This window comes from Tribolium madens, unplaced genomic scaffold (genome assembly GCF_015345945.1).
Source record: "Tribolium madens isolate multiple individuals breed KSU strain unplaced genomic scaffold, Tmad_KSU_1.1 Scaffold_19;HRSCAF=116;Tcas5.2_LG9, whole genome shotgun sequence".
In the NCBI taxonomy this organism is placed as follows: Eukaryota; Metazoa; Arthropoda; class Insecta; order Coleoptera; family Tenebrionidae; genus Tribolium; species Tribolium madens.
In genome coordinates, this window is record NW_025400983.1 from 3,291,501 (window position 1) to 3,308,382 (window position 16,882).

At 32.1% G+C, this 16,882-nt stretch overlaps 2 protein-coding genes across 8 annotated transcripts in view; both read right to left on the reverse strand.

The window, feature by feature from the left end:
* Positions 1-49: 49 nt before the first annotated feature.
* Positions 50-777, reverse strand: LOC123013929. The gene is made up of 2 exons (XM_044412808.1): positions 394-777; positions 50-344 (listed from the first exon to the last, which is right to left on the reverse strand). Exons 1-2 carry the CDS (start codon positions 679-681, stop codon positions 192-194), a joined length of 441 nt encoding a protein of 146 aa, XP_044268743.1. The 5' UTR covers positions 682-777; the 3' UTR covers positions 50-191.
* Positions 778-3,641: 2,864 nt separating this feature from the next.
* Positions 3,642-16,882, reverse strand: part of LOC123015612 — an 80,388-nt gene continuing 67,147 nt past the window's right edge. For 6 of the 7 annotated variants that reach the window (XM_044415440.1, XM_044415441.1, XM_044415442.1 and 3 more), the window contains exons 6-8: positions 15,202-15,423; positions 12,351-12,413; positions 3,642-4,827 (exon numbers count right to left, since the gene is read on the reverse strand). In XM_044415440.1, the coding sequence (XP_044271375.1) occupies positions 4,564-4,827; positions 12,351-12,413; positions 15,202-15,423 (549 nt within the window). In that variant the 3' untranslated portion in view covers positions 3,642-4,563. The remainder of the gene's footprint in view (positions 4,828-12,350; positions 12,414-15,201; positions 15,424-16,882) is intronic. The other variant, XM_044415445.1, reaches the window with a different exon arrangement.

Below are 16,882 nucleotides of genomic sequence, written 5' to 3' on the forward strand. Positions count from 1 at the left end.
CCGAAAGGCGCATTGGAGAGTCGTGCGTCATCTTGACACGAAGCCGGTAATAGAGGAAACTGTATAAAAACTATTTTTTTTTAATAAATTATCAACATTTTTAAATCTTATAATTAAAATTGTCTTAATTTAATAAAAATTAATTAAATTTGCACATTTGTACTTGAATTGACTTTTCCCCCAAATCCTAATCAAGCCTCTTGAGACACTGATCCTGACGAATCGTTAAATTCGCTATTATTTTCCGCTTTTTCCTTCAATTTGGCCTCCAAGGGGGCCCATGGGTCCTCCAAGAACGATGGATGTATGAATTTAAGAATATTTGTGCCCTCTTGGTCACTCTCCTGCAACACCTTGTTTACCCCCAAAACCCTCAATAATGACAAAACCTACTCTAAATGATCCACTGGAGTTGTGTGAGCTGTTATAAGACCGATTATAGCCCCCCGACCACCTCTGATACCTCCTATTATTCTGGGGGTACTGTCTGGGACTCCCTCTGTGAAATTTTTGGGGGCTACTGTAATAATGCGGTTTGAACTTGCTGGTTGGAGGAGACGCTTGTGGGGAGTCACTAAAGGCCAAAAAGTCGGACGTATCTGAATTGTTGGGATATTCTTGATTTGTACTCGTGTTGAAGTAAACAAAACCGGAGCTATTGGGGGTTGTCTGTCTATCCATTTTTTGGAGATTTGTACCCCTAACTTCTGTTTTGATATTTTTTTAGAAGATTTTTTGTTTATAAACAAAGGGAGGTTATGTAACTGCGCTTGCGTAGACGTGTCAACTGTCAAATGTCATTGCGTTTGTCCGAAATTTCACTCGTTATAAAAAGTTGTTTTAACAAAAGTGTAATTATTTTAAAAAGTTTCAAAACACATTTACTATTTTGTAAATGAAATGATTTTATAGGCTTTATTTTAATTTAATTACATGACATGACAATTACGTGACATTACTCAATTCTTGACACGTGTATTGTTGGTTGCCCACCTATTCAAAATTTAAAAAAATGCGACAATATAAATACAAATTATTTTCTACTTTTACTTATCGTACCTTCGGTTTCTTGTTTAATTTCAAAAATGACATAAAAATTTTACCTGACACGTCAATTACCGGAACATTTGCGAAGAGAGTGGATGAGATAACCGGAAGACCTTAGAAAAAAGTACAAACGGGGTAAAAAGCGACGCAATTTAATATTCCATTAAGTCGACGATATTAAATTACAGTGAAAATTCGAAAACGTTCTTTTGGAATGTCTCAGAAAAATGAATTTAATATCAGAGTGCAAATACGTAAAGAAATAAAAATGCAAAGCAGTTTAGATATTAATTTATTGCGTTTACACAAAGAAATCAGTGATAAATTTATATACTGCATTTTACAAGACCCTTTTACCTCGACAGTGTTTTATAAAATAAACAAGATGGCGTATAATTCAAAGGCATTAAAAATCACAGTGATTAGAAAAAAACTGTAGATAAGTTGGGTTCTACAAGTCAGTATTGGACCCATTATGTAAAGCCAAAAAGATGATATTTACACATGATATTTCACGACGAATATATTTTTTTCACAATTCGTAGAAAAGATAGACTAATGAAAGGAAAACAATAAACTACGACAATCAATAGATCAAAACACAAATACGCAACAATTAAATTGTTATTAGGAAGTACAACTACGTATAAAACTATAGTTTTTTACAATAATATATCGTCAAAATAATTTCTCCAGTGATGACATTCAGAGATTTGAGCAAGTGATCGTTGATACAGGCAAGTGGTAGAATTGAATTTGATCAAGAGCTGTTTAAAAAGCCATCCATAGATTAATTTCTAGCAATTCAATAAATTGAATTGCATTTACGGAAGCCTCGAAAAGCCACCAGAATTCACATATAAAAAATTCAAAGACTGAGAAATCTGTTGAAGTTTAAAGCTGCTAAAACCCAAAATTTGACACACGTCGCGCAGCGTTAAACTTTTTGGCCGAAGACTATTATTAAAAAGTCAGAATTTGACTCAGTGACAAAGAGACGTCAAAAAATCGTGATGGCTATGACGTACCCTAGATTAAAAAAAATATTTCAGTCGTTCAGTGATTTTGTGTAAAATGGTATACAAAAAGATACAGGGTGTCCCAATGAAAACGATCCACCCCGAATATCTCAGAAAGTAAAAAAAAAATGCAAAAACGCCGAAACAGGTCAATTTAGTTTTCGAGGAGGACGTTTTTTGACGTATTTTTTAAAGCACCCCCAGTGACCCCCTAACACCCAAGCACTTCAACATTAAAAACGGCACTACCCTACTTGTGGCACATCAAATGAAAGTTATTTAAACAAGCTTTTCAAGACTTTTTACCCAAATTAAATCAAATCATCAATTCATGAGATACAGAGTATTCTAATAAAAACAAACCACCCTAGAAAGAGTTTTCACAAAACACTTGTTTTAAAAGGAACTTTTTTGACACTATTTTAAAGGCACCCCCACTGACTCTTTAACCTCTATGCCACTCTAAAATGTTAAATAGCACCAATACATTAGTGACACTTAAAATGAAAACACTTAATAAAAACACAATAAAAATGAAATGATTTCTATACATTCATATCGACAAAAAAATAATCTTGCAGCAGTCAATATGTACAAAGGAACTTAAAAACTATTTTTTCCACTATCACCCAATAAAGAAACAAAAATAAGTTTTTCACAGCTCTGATAATAATTATAACAATATTAGTAAGTTTCTTGTAATTTATTTTAATAGTTTTTATTAAAAGCAATTACGAATTAGAAACATTACTTTTTGCGGATATCTTATAAATAGATAATCCCGTACAACTTTAGAAAATAGGTTTAAAAAACATTTTAAGTGACTCGGTGTCATTTGAGATTACGGAATTGAGGTGGGGGAAATTAAAGGATTAGTGGGGGGTGCTTTTAAAATTGCGTAAAAAATGTCCATTTTAAAAAGAAAACAAGTCATGTTTTGGGGTTTTTGCAAATTCTTGCTAGGGTGGTTCGTTTCTTAGAACCCTGTATCTTATAAAAGTCTTAAAAAGTTCATCAAAATTGCTTTTATTTGATGTGCCACAAATGGGGTAGTACCATTTAAATTTTTAAAGTTGGGGTTACTGAAAATGCTTTAAAAATTACATAAAAAAATATCCCCTTCGGAAAAAAAATTCGGCGTTTTTGAAAAGTCTTTTTATTTTCTATAAGATATTCTTGGTGGCTCGTTTTTATTGAGACAGCCTGTATATACAGTGAGGGGCAAAATTATGGTATAATTATATTTATTAAATTGAAAATATTTGTTTTGACAAAAATGCTCAATTTTCTGTTCAAAAAATACAAAATTCTCAACTTGATTCATGTATGTTTGTTTTTGTTGATATTATTCCACTTTTTTGCTAATTTTTTTTGCAAAACTGTTTAATATTTTGGTGTCATTTCGACAATTAAAAGATTTATCAAATTGGCTAATAAAATTAAGGGTTTCCATTTAAAAAAAAGTGTCGATGAAGTCACTACTCAAAAACCAAAAAGTGTGAAACTTTAAATCAACTTGAAAATTATGTATCAAAATATTTTTAGTTTTAATAAGATTCAAAATTGTATGTTTGTTTTTGTTGATATTATTCCACTTTTCTGCTAATTTTTTTTGGAAAACTATTTATTATATTTGTCATTTATTTTTATATTTATATTTATTTATATTTGTCATTTCGACAATTAAAAGGTTTATCAAATTGGCTAACAAAATTAGAGGTTTCCATTTAAAAAATGTCGATGACCTCACTACTGAAAACCCAAAAGGTTTAAAATTTGAAATCAACTTGAAAATTATGTATCAAAATATTTTCAGTTTTAATAAGATTCAAAATTGTATGTTTGTTTTTGTTGATATTGTTCCACTTTTTTGCTATTTTTTTTGGAAAACTATTTAATATTTTGGTGTCATTTTGACAATTAAGAGATTTATCAAATTGGCTAAAATTTGGGGTTTCCATTTAAAAAAGTGTCGATGACGTCACTACTCAAAAACCAAAAAGTGTAAAATTTTAAATCAATTTAAAAATTATGTATCAAACTATTTTCAGTTTTAATAAAATTATTTTGTCGCTCAATTTACATTTTTTTTATAATTGTCAACATTTCAAGACTTCCGTGCGCATTTGATAAACTCAGGGCTTGAAAATAGCAGTGTTGGACCTCGTAACTAATCCCTAGAGTATTTAAAGCTATAGAAAAATTGTAGAAATTGCACGAACACCTCCCCCCGTTCCCTGGCCCACAATTTAAAGCTCTTGTTTATCGACTTTGGTCCCGTATCTAAAAAAAATTCAAAAACAACAACATTTCCTGAAATCAAATCTCTCTCCCGATATGTAATTGAATACGAAGGTCAATGTTCGTACAAAGCTCGTAGTTGTCAGTACAGTATCGACACTAAACCTAATGGCAAAGTTCTAAATATAATTAGACTAACACCATTCAAAGAGCGTCACTGCATTGGCACACCAAAACTCACTCCCTTATTTTACTATTACTCCAAAAATCGTTGAGTCTCTTGAATATCGTCTCTGTCGTCGTCTTCGGGCGGCGACGGCCCCGACACCGACAAAGTCGGCAGACCGAAATGGTTCTCCTCCAAGGAGATGTTGTCGACGCTGCGGGCCTTTCTACACAGACGGGAGACGGAGCCGTGACGCCTGAAAAACTCCCTCGTATCCAGACCTGGACCGCTGTTCGATACGAAAATGGCCGAGTTTATGCGGGGACGGTGTTTACGAGGCGCAGGAGGACACGGCTAAGTCAAAAACTCGGTCAATTTTGGCACAACTCGGACCAAGCTGCGACAACAATCTCATTTGTTTGGTTTTGGTCTGGGAATTTTGATAAAGGGGCGCCGACTTTTCAATGTCCAATTTGCAATTTACAAACAAGTAATTTTGCTTTGTTTATATAAAATTAATTAGGTGGTGAAGCCACAATAATAGATATAATTGAACTGGAATAAACAAAAAATATAGTACATATTTAATATTTTAACATTAAACTACAAAATTACAGTTTTCAAAAACTAGTTACTCTACCGCCTCGTAGATGGCACGTTTCTTGTCAGTTCCAAAATGTACCACCGGAAGACTTTGTCGCTTGTGTACAGACCAGACAACAAACAAGTCTTCAAACGAAAAAAAAAATTAATTTTTAAGAAAAACACAAAACAAATTATTTTTTTACAATTTTTTTACAGAGTCCTATTATTCGACGTCGACTAATTCCAGCCCAGCCCATTTTGCCGTTTTACCTTTCGACTTGTCATTTTATTTGACGTTTCACCTGCAGTTAGTTCAAAAACAGACATACGTTTTCGGAACTAAAGACAAATTATCTTGATTTCTCGATACAATACGCCAAAAATAAATCAAAAAATTCTTCCGTACAGTTCTTATATAAAAAATTGCCAAAAATAGAAGTTTTTTTAAATTTATTTGTAAACGACACGGACAAAAAATTTCAAACTAATATAGTATATTACTGCTAAAGTCATCAAAAAATTATATTTTTTTCAGAATTTTTGAACTACGATTAATTTTTTTTTCAGATATTTTTCTTTTCAGATATTCTAATAATTCTTTTATACATATTATCTTGAAAGATTTCTTGTCTATTTTTTATGAACTTTTTAGAACATTTAATAGTTATTTATTCGACGAGTTTGAGTATAAATCGGACTCTTTATTTGACCGAGTGGATTTTTAAACCACGAGTGTAACGAGTGGTTTACCATCCACGAGGTGGAATAAAGCGTCCGATTTACACTCAAATGAGTGGAATACAACATTTTATTCTTCGAATTAGAGTCAACAAGGATTAAACTTGCTTTAAATCTGTTAAAAATAATTTGACGTTTTGTATTGAGAAATGCCAAACAGTTGTCAAAACTTCCTTACACGGGAGAAAAACCGTAAATTTTGACAGTGTCGAAGAATAAAAACAATATAATTTTTCGTGTAGCACAAAAAAAAACAATAAATAACAGTAAAACAATACAAAAGTGATTAATGTTCGTATAGAATAAAAAGTGTAAAGAAAATAGTACATGTTCAAAGTTCCAAAATTTTTCAAGTTGTTGAGTTTTGAAAAAAAAAAGGTGTTAAATGAGATTAAAAAAAATTCGGAAACAATTAAAAATATTCATATTTTTTCGAAAATTTTGCTGAATGTTCGTAAATCGAGTGCTGAATACATCTTGGGGGTATCAACTTTAATTAATGTATGTAATTAATTTAATTAGGGTATGAAAAATGAAATCTTGATACTTAATTACGTCGAAAATGGTATTAAAGAACACAGGATAAACATCGCGACGAATTTAATAGTTTTATTGATCCTGTGTTTCATAATACCATTTTCGATGTAATCAAGTATTAGTCAGTATTGTTTCTAAATTTTTTACTTTCCAAAAATATAAAAAAAATTCTTTAATTTTTTTTTCAAATTTAACTTCCAAAATTGCAAAAAAGTTTTCCTTTTGATGAAAGTTACACAGTGTTCAGAAACAATTAATTCCTTTAATTCTCTTGTAAAACTTTGATCAATTGCTGTAAGAAAACATCAATATTTGTAAATACGCGGTAGATTTATTAAAACAACAAAAAAAATTAGTTTTTTCTCTTTACTTTAAATCAATGTTGAGAGTGAAATAAATCCTTTTCAACAAAATTTGTAGGACACTTATTCCAGTTTTTGAAACCATCTTTATATTATTCTTAAGATATCGATGAACAAAGACAAAAAGATCCTTTTTTATTAAAAGTCAAGTATCTTAGTGACAAATTGACGTAAAAAAACATAAAAAAGCGAATTGTAGCTGAATCAACAAGCTATCGGGCCTATGCACTGATTTAACTGATAAAAATTTACCCAAGTCCGCAGATCAAAAAAAAAAAAGATCAAAAAAAAAATCTCAAAACTAGAAACTCGAAACTTTAAAATGTTTTTTTTAATCTAGATACGGCCATTTTTCATAGAGGTGCAGTCTTTCAAAAATCACCAAAAAATTTAAGACTTTTGTTTATTTCCCTTCTTTGGAATAGTATATAAAAAAGTTTTATAAAATATTTTGTCATTTTGAAGTATTTGAGATCTTTTTCAAGGAGTTTTTCACCGAAAAGCTTAATTTTGAATTAATTCAAAAACTGGAAAAACAATATAGTAGAACGTAAACGATGAATTTGGTCCATTTTCTGAAATACAGTATGTCCCCAGATTGAGATTACAAGAGGAATTTTTTTTTTGAAATCTTTGATTTTATGCCAAAACTGCGAAGAAAAAACATTTTTTGCTTCACCTGAAACGAGCAAATCTGTAACTAAAACTTCATTATTCTGATTCAGTGAAAAGAAAAATTAATTTTTCTCTTGATTTGGGACTTGGAATAATTTTTCTTTCATTTTTAAGTCCAAAATCAAGAGAAAAAGAAACTTTTCTTTCTACTAAGTTAGAATAATGGAGTTTTAATTACAGATTTGCTCGTTTCAGGTAAAGCAAAAAACGTTTTTCCTTTGCAGTTTTGGCGTAAAATCAAAGATAAAAAATTTTTCGTCTTGTAAACTCAATCCAGAGACATACTGTAGAATAATAAAAAATGTAAGACATTTTTGACATTAAAAGTGATTTTAAAGAATGTAACGTTACTAAAAAAGATTAGAACAAACACAATACTTCAAATATATTATTAAGAGTTATTATTATTATTATTATTTTACCTTAAGCATTATTTTCAATGTAGTCGGCGCCCGTGGTTAACAATTCCGGTTTTTGATTTAATTTGAAAAAAAATTGACTTGTCAAAAAATAGACTATATCAAAATAACTCTTGAACGTTTAATTCTCCATGTTTGTTACTATGTCTAGAGTCGTAAAAACAACCTAATTGACTGTATGAACACGACCATTTCCTTGTTTATCTTCAACAATTACAGTTCCGGGAGTCATAATCGTGCCAATAAACCGAATCTTGATTAAGTTTAACTATCACATTTTCTTAATTAGACTTGTTTTAGTTTGAGCAACGATATTTTCCTGCTCTCCATTTCTGTTTTCTCCCTTGCGTTTAATTAAATGCACATTTCGCATTCAGTCTTTGATGTTGGAAAAGCGACCAAAATCAATACAATACCAACGCCACAATTAAGAATCGCACATGTCGCAACTTGATCCCACATTTAGCTCCACCATTCATACACTCAAACTAATTTCGCTCAAAAAAGCTTTCCACAATTTAAAGTAATTAAGTAATGAAAGCGGTGTGAGGACGGAAATCCACTGAGACTGACACAATTTCGTGTGTGATGACGAGACGTAGCACAATTATTGTTTGTTTTGTTTTTTTTTGGCTTTTTTCGGTGCAAGAACATTGACAACAATAACAACACGATCAACGACCGATTAATTTAATCCCCTTCTACATGTGTCAATTAAAAATTGAGAAAAAAAGCAGTGCGAAATCAAGCTGAGTCGCGAGGAGCAATGGTGAACATTGGTCCTCGAGAAGGTGTATGGTACAGGGTGCTGCAATTCGAAAAAAGCGGACACACCTCCACCACCCTGTACGTGGGAGAAGGGGAGGACGACGGCGGGGCGGCGATTTAGACTTTTCTGGAGTAAATTGTTCACCTACTTTCTCATTTTCGACGAAAATAACACCAAATTCCGAAAGACTTTTCGAAACATTTGGAAAATTATATTTTTTTAAACGCAACCACGAAACATTTTTTGTATTCTTCCGTGTTCCCGTGTTCTCAGAACTCATAAAAGTGCAAAAACATCGTTTGCTCCAATTTTAAAATTTTTGATTTTTGTGATTTGATATCTGTTAATAACTCCGAAACTATTCGACGAAGTCCTTTGTATTTAGTACTTTGGAAAGCACTTTAAATTTTCCATCTTATGAAATAAAAGTTGTCATTTAATGAAGAAGAATTACCGAGAAAACGTTGAAATAGACACAACAAGGCAAAACATTTTGTATGTATCTCGATAACTTCTAAACAACTTAAACTACTCGCTGCTGTTCTAAACTTTGAAATCTACATCATTTTGTAGCTTTTTTCAAGCTAATTTCGCCGATTTATAGTTTAAACCCATGCTAGTTTTTGTTTGATAGTTGTTGATAAATCCAAAAAACGCGTTTTTTCAAAAACTAAGATCTACAAAAAAGCCGTCGCAGTCTATGGCAAAACCCGGAGTCGATCTGATTTATACTTTTGTATCAAGAGGCGTTTTAAAAGCATTTCGACTTTTTAAAATAAAAAAATTGTAACTCGAAAATTATTACTCCTAAACCAAACTCGCTAAGAAAACCTTGATATCTTGAAAACTACTTATCGTACAGCATTTTAACCACTTGCACAGTATTCTGGACGATTTTCTATAAGCTATCGAGAATTCCGGAGTGCTCCGGGCAATTAACATGCCTTTAAAAAAATGATTAGTTATTTGGGAAAAAACGCACGGAAACGCCAAAAATAGCTCAAAATCTCGAAACTCATTTATCGTTGAACATTTTAATCATTCACACGTGATTCTATATTTATTAAACCATATATTAAAAGCTCAAACTTTTTTTCAATTTTTCTGCTTTGATTCTTTTCCCCTAAAATTAAAAAATCTTGTTCCAAAACTAACGGTCATAGTGGAAAATTCTTTGCATATTCACTTTTCACAATTAAAAAAACACAGAACCCAGGGCCGTACCCAAGGCGGGGGGGATTAGGGGGTTCAAACCCTTTGTTATATAGTGTTATAAGTGTTAAAAATTTAGTTTTTTTTGTTATTTTAGTGAGTTAATTTTAAATTTTTGTGAATTAATTTTTCATGTGTTAATTATACAGTCTTTCATTTTTATTGTTAGGTACAAATTTAAATACTTGATAGAATATTTAATTTTAAGACAAAAGTGTTTCGAAAAATACTATAAAAGGGAGCTACATCCCCTAAAAAAAGTAAGTTTTTTAAAGGGTTTTTCCTAATATTTCAGAATAGATAAAATTACAAAATTTGGTACCCTTATATGTACACTTATACAAATGCCAAATAACAAAATTTTTAATCAGGGGCGTCCTAAACGGTAAAACAAATTTAATTTTTAATTTTTATGCTGTTTATGGTCTGTAACATAAATTTTTAAACCGATTTTCACTAAAAATCCGTAAATTGTATCGGAAAAACACAAAAGACATTTTTTTACAAAAAACTATGAAATTTTGTTGCTGAAAGTGGCAAGAAACCACAGGCAAAATAGCTAGAATAAATTTTTACCCTAATCCCATCTAGTTTAGGAAGCCCCTAATTAAAAATTTCAACATTTTATTTTTCTACTTGTTTAGGTGTATAAAAGGTATCTTCTGTACCAAATTTTGAAAATTTTTTCTAAAATGATTTCGGAAATATTGAAAAAAAACTATTAAAAGACGCACCCTTTGCGTAGCATTTTTCGATATATGTTCATAGAAAACTTTTGTTTTAAAAATGAATATTCTATCTCCCATTTAAATTTGTAACACTAAAAAGTATTAAAAATGTATTCTACTTTTTGTTACTTTTGTGAGTTAATTTGTATTTTTTTTATGTTTAATTAGGATCTCTTATTTTAATTTAAAATAAAAACGGGGACTTAGAGATTTTTGATTTTTAATCCGCCTTCTTTCATTTTATTTTCATGGACCGACAAGAAACCCCCCCCGAAATAAAATCCTGGTTACATCCCTGACAGAACCATTTTTTTACATTTATGAATTTTTAAATGTTAAAAAAAGTTTTTTAAGTTTCTATTTCTGGACATTTATATAGTCTCTTCAACTGTGTTTTGCACCACAATATATTGAAAAGCTTGTTGTGTCATTTTTTATATTTGAGCATTTCTTTAAAAACTTTTAAGTTTTTTTGCAAATCTAAAAATTTTTTGAATCGATATTTCTGACACCTCCTTACTCTCCCCACCTGTATTTTGCAGCCCAAAATGATTAAAAGTCTTAATTAGCATTTTTAACATTTAGATTTTTTTAAAAGAAATGTCTCAAAAACGACACGTAGAGTCCCGACTCGACCAGAAATGTACCGAAGTGAAGCAAAACGACTCGAAAAACCCCGGACTTACACGAACTGACCCGAAATGTCTCGTAAAAACACATGATCACATTACATTACATAGAATTTGACCATATTAGCTAGTTTCAATTTGCTAAATCAAGTTTTTCGTGCAATTTTAAGTCAAAAAAACTCTCTCTTCAAACAGATACTTGAAAATATTGATTTTCTGTTTAAAAACAAAGTTAAAAAATGAGAAAGTAGTGATATTTTTTGCAAATCGCCACCGCCTCGTCCAAAACTTGAAATTCAAACTCGTGCTTCATCAAATACCGGGTGGTGTAAGCCTCCGCCATCACCACACTTACGTCTGTACATGACGTTGAGGGTTCTCCTAGGTGCTAGGTGCCCTCGGCGCGATGAAGAAGTGCGAATTGGCACCCACAATCGCGCGAATCTCGCGTTCGTCTTGGGTAGCCGAAACACTGATCCCACATGCAGCACCCCTATACCAAACACAATAATAACATTGTCATCGCTGTTTCGACACCACCATCCGATGAAACCGGGGGATGAACTTACCTTCTTCAGGCGAAGCGACGATTATAAAACTTTACAATTTACACGAAACGCGACGAGAAAAAATTTTAAAGAATGAAGCAAAACGCGAGGGATGAAAAGAGGAGAAGAGGGTGCTAGGTGCTGGAGTTTTAATTACGGAGAGTTAAGTGCATTTTTTGTAAAGTGTGTCGCGAGACTGGATGGGGAAATAGTAGTGGCGTGCAAGGAAATTGTTATTGTAAAGCGGTTTTTTACCATATTTGATTTCAAATTGCTCTGAATTGAATTTTTTTAAAAGGTAAAAAACCCACTCAAATACTGTTTATTATTCAAATTCGTTTCCCACTAATTTTTTTATTTTTGTGCTAGTTTCGTCCGTTTCAGATGCTACGTTTCATAATTTAGAAATTCATTCCCGATTCTCAAACTTGTCGCGTATCAGTTTTATGCCGGAACCTTCAGAATTCCAAACGACTTTGAACCGATCAACATTTATTGAATTTCTCAAATTACCATCAAAGTTTTCTACAAAAATTCCATGAGATGAAACAGGTGTTTCCCCAAATTACTTGCAAGTGATTCAAAAAAGAAAAAACTTAGCAATTATAAATGTCGAGCAATTAGTTTAAAGGAAGCCATTTTATGAAAGCAGTCACACATTTCGCACCCACTTACATTATCAGCGATGTCTTTAATTGGAACCGAAGCCATAATTGTGGCTTCTTCCGTTTCTTCGCACTGCAAAAATCCAAAACTCAACAGACATATCGAAAAATTGTGTCTTGTGTGTGGAATTGTCGACAGTCATAATTGCTAAAGTGTTTTGTGCATTATTTTCCGATTTTTAATCGACACATGAAACAACAAAAATAAAAAGATCACGAATAGCACATGTGCTTGATTTTTTATTTTTTTCGATAATTACGTAATGATTTTTCCAATGATCGATGGTCAGTCCGATTCGACATCGGTTAAGTAACCCATTTCCATGGCTCCGCAGGTACAAATGGGACGAATGGGACGAGATAAAAGTCGGCGACGGTCGCGCCTCTTCTTGCACTGATGATCGGCAATTTTTCATTTAATTCCAAGCAAACTCGAGCCACGTTGCCGCATTTTTACCAAAATTACACAAAACTCACAAAAATTTCATAAATTATAATTTACCCTCAACTGGGTTTCTTCACACGTTTTTGGATCAATAGCAGTTAAAAGTGTATAAGAATTTCTTAATAAATTATCAATTAAGTTCCTTATTGATTCAGATCAATATAAAATTATACACGCAAATCAACTTTTTATGACTGTCATAAAATAAAAATAGTCGTAAAATTAACACATTTACTCTCTCACGGAATCGTTTAGAAATACGAAAGCGCAAAAGGGTCACCAATTTTTTCAATTGACAGTTGGTATATGGCAAATGATACTTAGTAATGTTAACTGTCACTTAGTAACTGTCAATTGCCAGATTTTAAGTGGCAAAGTTAGCAAGACAATATTGCCAGTTAGTAGTAACTGTCAACTGCCACTTAGTAACTGTCAATTTCCAGATTTTAAGGGTTGGTTTATAGAAGGCGAATAAAAAAGTTAATGCGCCGTTAACCCGTTAATCTGAGCATCTGGTTGGTTCAATTTAGTCATGTGATCAGTTAATCTGTTGTTTGATTGCAATTAACTTAACGACGCTTCTATAAACCGAAGTTAGTAAGCAAAAATTGCCAGTTAGTAGTAACTGTCAACTGCCATTTAGTAACTGTCAATTGCCACTTAAGACGTGAGTGGCAAAGTTAATAAGTGGAAATTGCCATTTAGTAACCGGTAGTTGACAGTTAGTGTATGGCAAACAATACTTAGTAATTGTTATCTGTCACTCAGTAACTGTCAATTGCCATTTAATAGGTAATTGTGAATTGTCACTTACAAACTGGCAATTGACACTTAGTATATGGTATTTAATAACTGACAGTTGCCACTTAGTAAGTGTCAAATGCCAGATTCTAAGAAGATAAGTTAGTCACTTAAAAATTATTGTCATTGTGCCACCTCGTAATTGTTTATTGACACTTAGTAACCGCCATTTGGCAGTTAGTATATGGAAAATGATAATCAGTAACTGTCAACTGCCACCTAGTAATTGTAAATTTCCTCTTAGTAACTGTCAATTGCCAGTGTGGCAAAGTGGCAAAGTTAGTAAGAGAAAATTCCAATTTAGTAGTAACTGTCAACTGCCACTTAGTAACTGTCAATTCCCAGATTTTAAGGGTTGGTTTGTAGAAAGCGAATTAAAAATTCATTCGTTCTTAAAAGTTAATGCGCGTTCAACCGGTTAATCTGAGCATCTGGTTGGTTCAATTTGGTCATGTGATCAGTTAATCTGATGTTTGATTGCAATTAATTTAACGACGCTTCTATAAACCGACCCTTAGTGGCAAAGTTAGAAGGCAAAAATTGCCAATTAGTAGTAACTGTCAACTTAAGACGTGTCAATTGTCAGATTCTAAGTGGCAAAGTTAATAAGTGGAAACTGCCACGTAGTAACCGGTAGTTGACAGTTAGTGAACGCCAAACAATACTTAGTAATTGTGACCTGCCACTTAGTAACTGTCAATTGTCATTTAATAATAGTCAATTGCCAGATTTTAAGTGGTAACTATTAAATAGTACATTTGCCGTCAGTTAGTAACTGTTAATATCATTTATGTTTCGACATTTTTGTTTTAAATTGTCAATTGACAGTTACTAAGTTAGTAATTGCCAGATACTAACTGTCAAGTGACAGTTACTAAGTACTAATTGTCAATTGTGTGACTCTTCTAAACTTTGTGCTTTCGTATAGAAACAATGAATGAATCAATACATTCAAAAAAAGGATTTAACGGAGAAATAGACTTTTTCAAGTGGCTAACAAGAGTCATTTATTTCAATTTTCCTCAAGACACAAGGAATCGATTCGCTTCTAATATCACCAATTCGAATCATTTATATAAATTTGAGTTTCTCGACCCTTATCACAAAATCCAGGAAATTAAACACTGTTTCACCTCGTTAATTTCCTATAAAATCGAGTCATCGAACTTTTTAAATTCTGTTTACAAATATATAAATGCGGCAACGTAGCGAAACATGATAAACGGTGTGCGATAATAATGAATAACACACCTTGGTATTTATAATTAGATGATGTTTAGCAGATGGCGCGTGGAAATAATAACCGCATCGACGTGGAAATTTCGTTGTGACATGGATATATTGTAATAATGTATCGATCGGATGGAAAGGAAGGAGTTTTCTCACTACTCGGGAAAAGTGAAACAAAACGACCGTTTTTCTTGTGTGAATCGCATTGTTTGCAATCATCATGACGCAATTTCCTTCATATCAACTTCCATTAATTCGAACGTCATACAACTTGGCAAATCTAATCACAAGTTTTGCTCAAGTTGCTTGCATCAATACGACAGAATTGGGTCGAAAACGGTCGTTTTATTGTCATGAAATTCGCATTTTGGGCCAAAGTAATCACCTGCTGGCAGAGATGATCGCCGGAATGATGTGTGCAGGTGTTGCCCGATGCCACCGCCGCCGCACAAGCCGCCGTCCCCGGCACCTTGAGCTGCTCCTGCTTGTAATCCGGCTGATAGGGAAGCAGCATACGGATTTTGCCCCATCGATTGAAGAACAAAGCTATCGCCGCCACCCAGACGAGCAGCACCAAGAGGACGATGCCTATCTCGACCCCTCGCACCTGGATCGCAATTTTTTAACACTTTTATAATCATAAAACATTCAGCTAAATCGAGAAAGTAATTTAAACTTTACTCTAAAGTTATAAAAACTTTTCTTAACGCGGAGTTTAGCTCGAACTGGAATTCTTAATCTTGATTTTTCTCTACTAAAGCAAGCTCGACTATTAAAATGGTCATTTTTTTAACATTCTATTTAAAATTCTTTTTTACAAATTGATATTTCAATATCGAATTCCCAAATGTTTAGTAGAGTTTATGGGGGCTAGCGGCGCTGCCGCTCGCTCCCCGTGTAGGACTTAACTAATGGCATTGGAAATCTTTTATTCATTTAAAACTGTACTTTTTAAAGATTTTAAATTTTAAAAAATAAAAATTATTAAATTCTCGCAGACGCTAAATCGTTCATTGCTTTGCAGGAAACTACTTGTGGGCAATAAATTTTTGAGAACAATCTAAACCAACATCATTTACCATTTGTAATGCGCTGTCAAATTGAAAACTCGATATAAAATCGAAATCGCTACACTCTAAACTCAAATTTCTATAAATTAAACAGGAAAAAAACAAGTTAAAAAAAAGAAAACACGTAGTTTAAAGAAATTCAAATTATGTCACTTTTTTACTAATGTTATTATCAACTTTTAACAAATTAAAATTTGAATTTGGGACAAAAATAGACAGCAATTATATTAGACAGAAAATTTGGCTGTTTCCCAATTTCCAAAAAAAATATAATTTTTCTTTAAATTAAACAGGAAAAAAATAAATTAAAAAAAAATACGTAGTTTGAAGAAATTCAAATTATGTCACTTTTTTATTACCTAATGTTATTTTCAACTTTTAACCAAATTAAAATCCGAATTTGGGACGAAAATAAACAGAAAATTTAGTAAAATTTTGTAATTTTTCCAATTTCCAAAAAAGGAACGTCTGAAATCGGGTTTTAATCGTTTTATGAATTTTCCAAAATTCTCCAAAAGTCAAGAATTTTATTGTGATTTAATAATTGAAACACAAAATATCAAACTTTTTGTGATCAAAATGTGCAAAATGCAATTTAAGTCGAAAACAACAGTCGAATTTCCGTAAAAAAATTGGCCCTTTTTACATTCTATTTAAAATTCTTTTTTACAAATTATCATTTAAAAATTGTGGTAAAATCCTATTAAATTCCCAAATGAAATTTGGGATAGAATTGATAGAATTAATGGGGGCTCGCGGCGCTGCCGTTCGCCCCCGTACTTACACTATCGAAATTGCAATCCTTTATTCATTTAAAACTGTACTTTTTAGAAATTTTAGATTTTAAAAAATAAAAATTATTAAATTCTCGCAGATGCTAAATCGTTCATTGCTTTGCAGGAAACTACTTGTGGGTAATAAATATTTGAAAACAATCTAAACCAACATCATTTACCATTTGTAATGCGCTGTTAAATTAAAAACTCGACAAAAAAC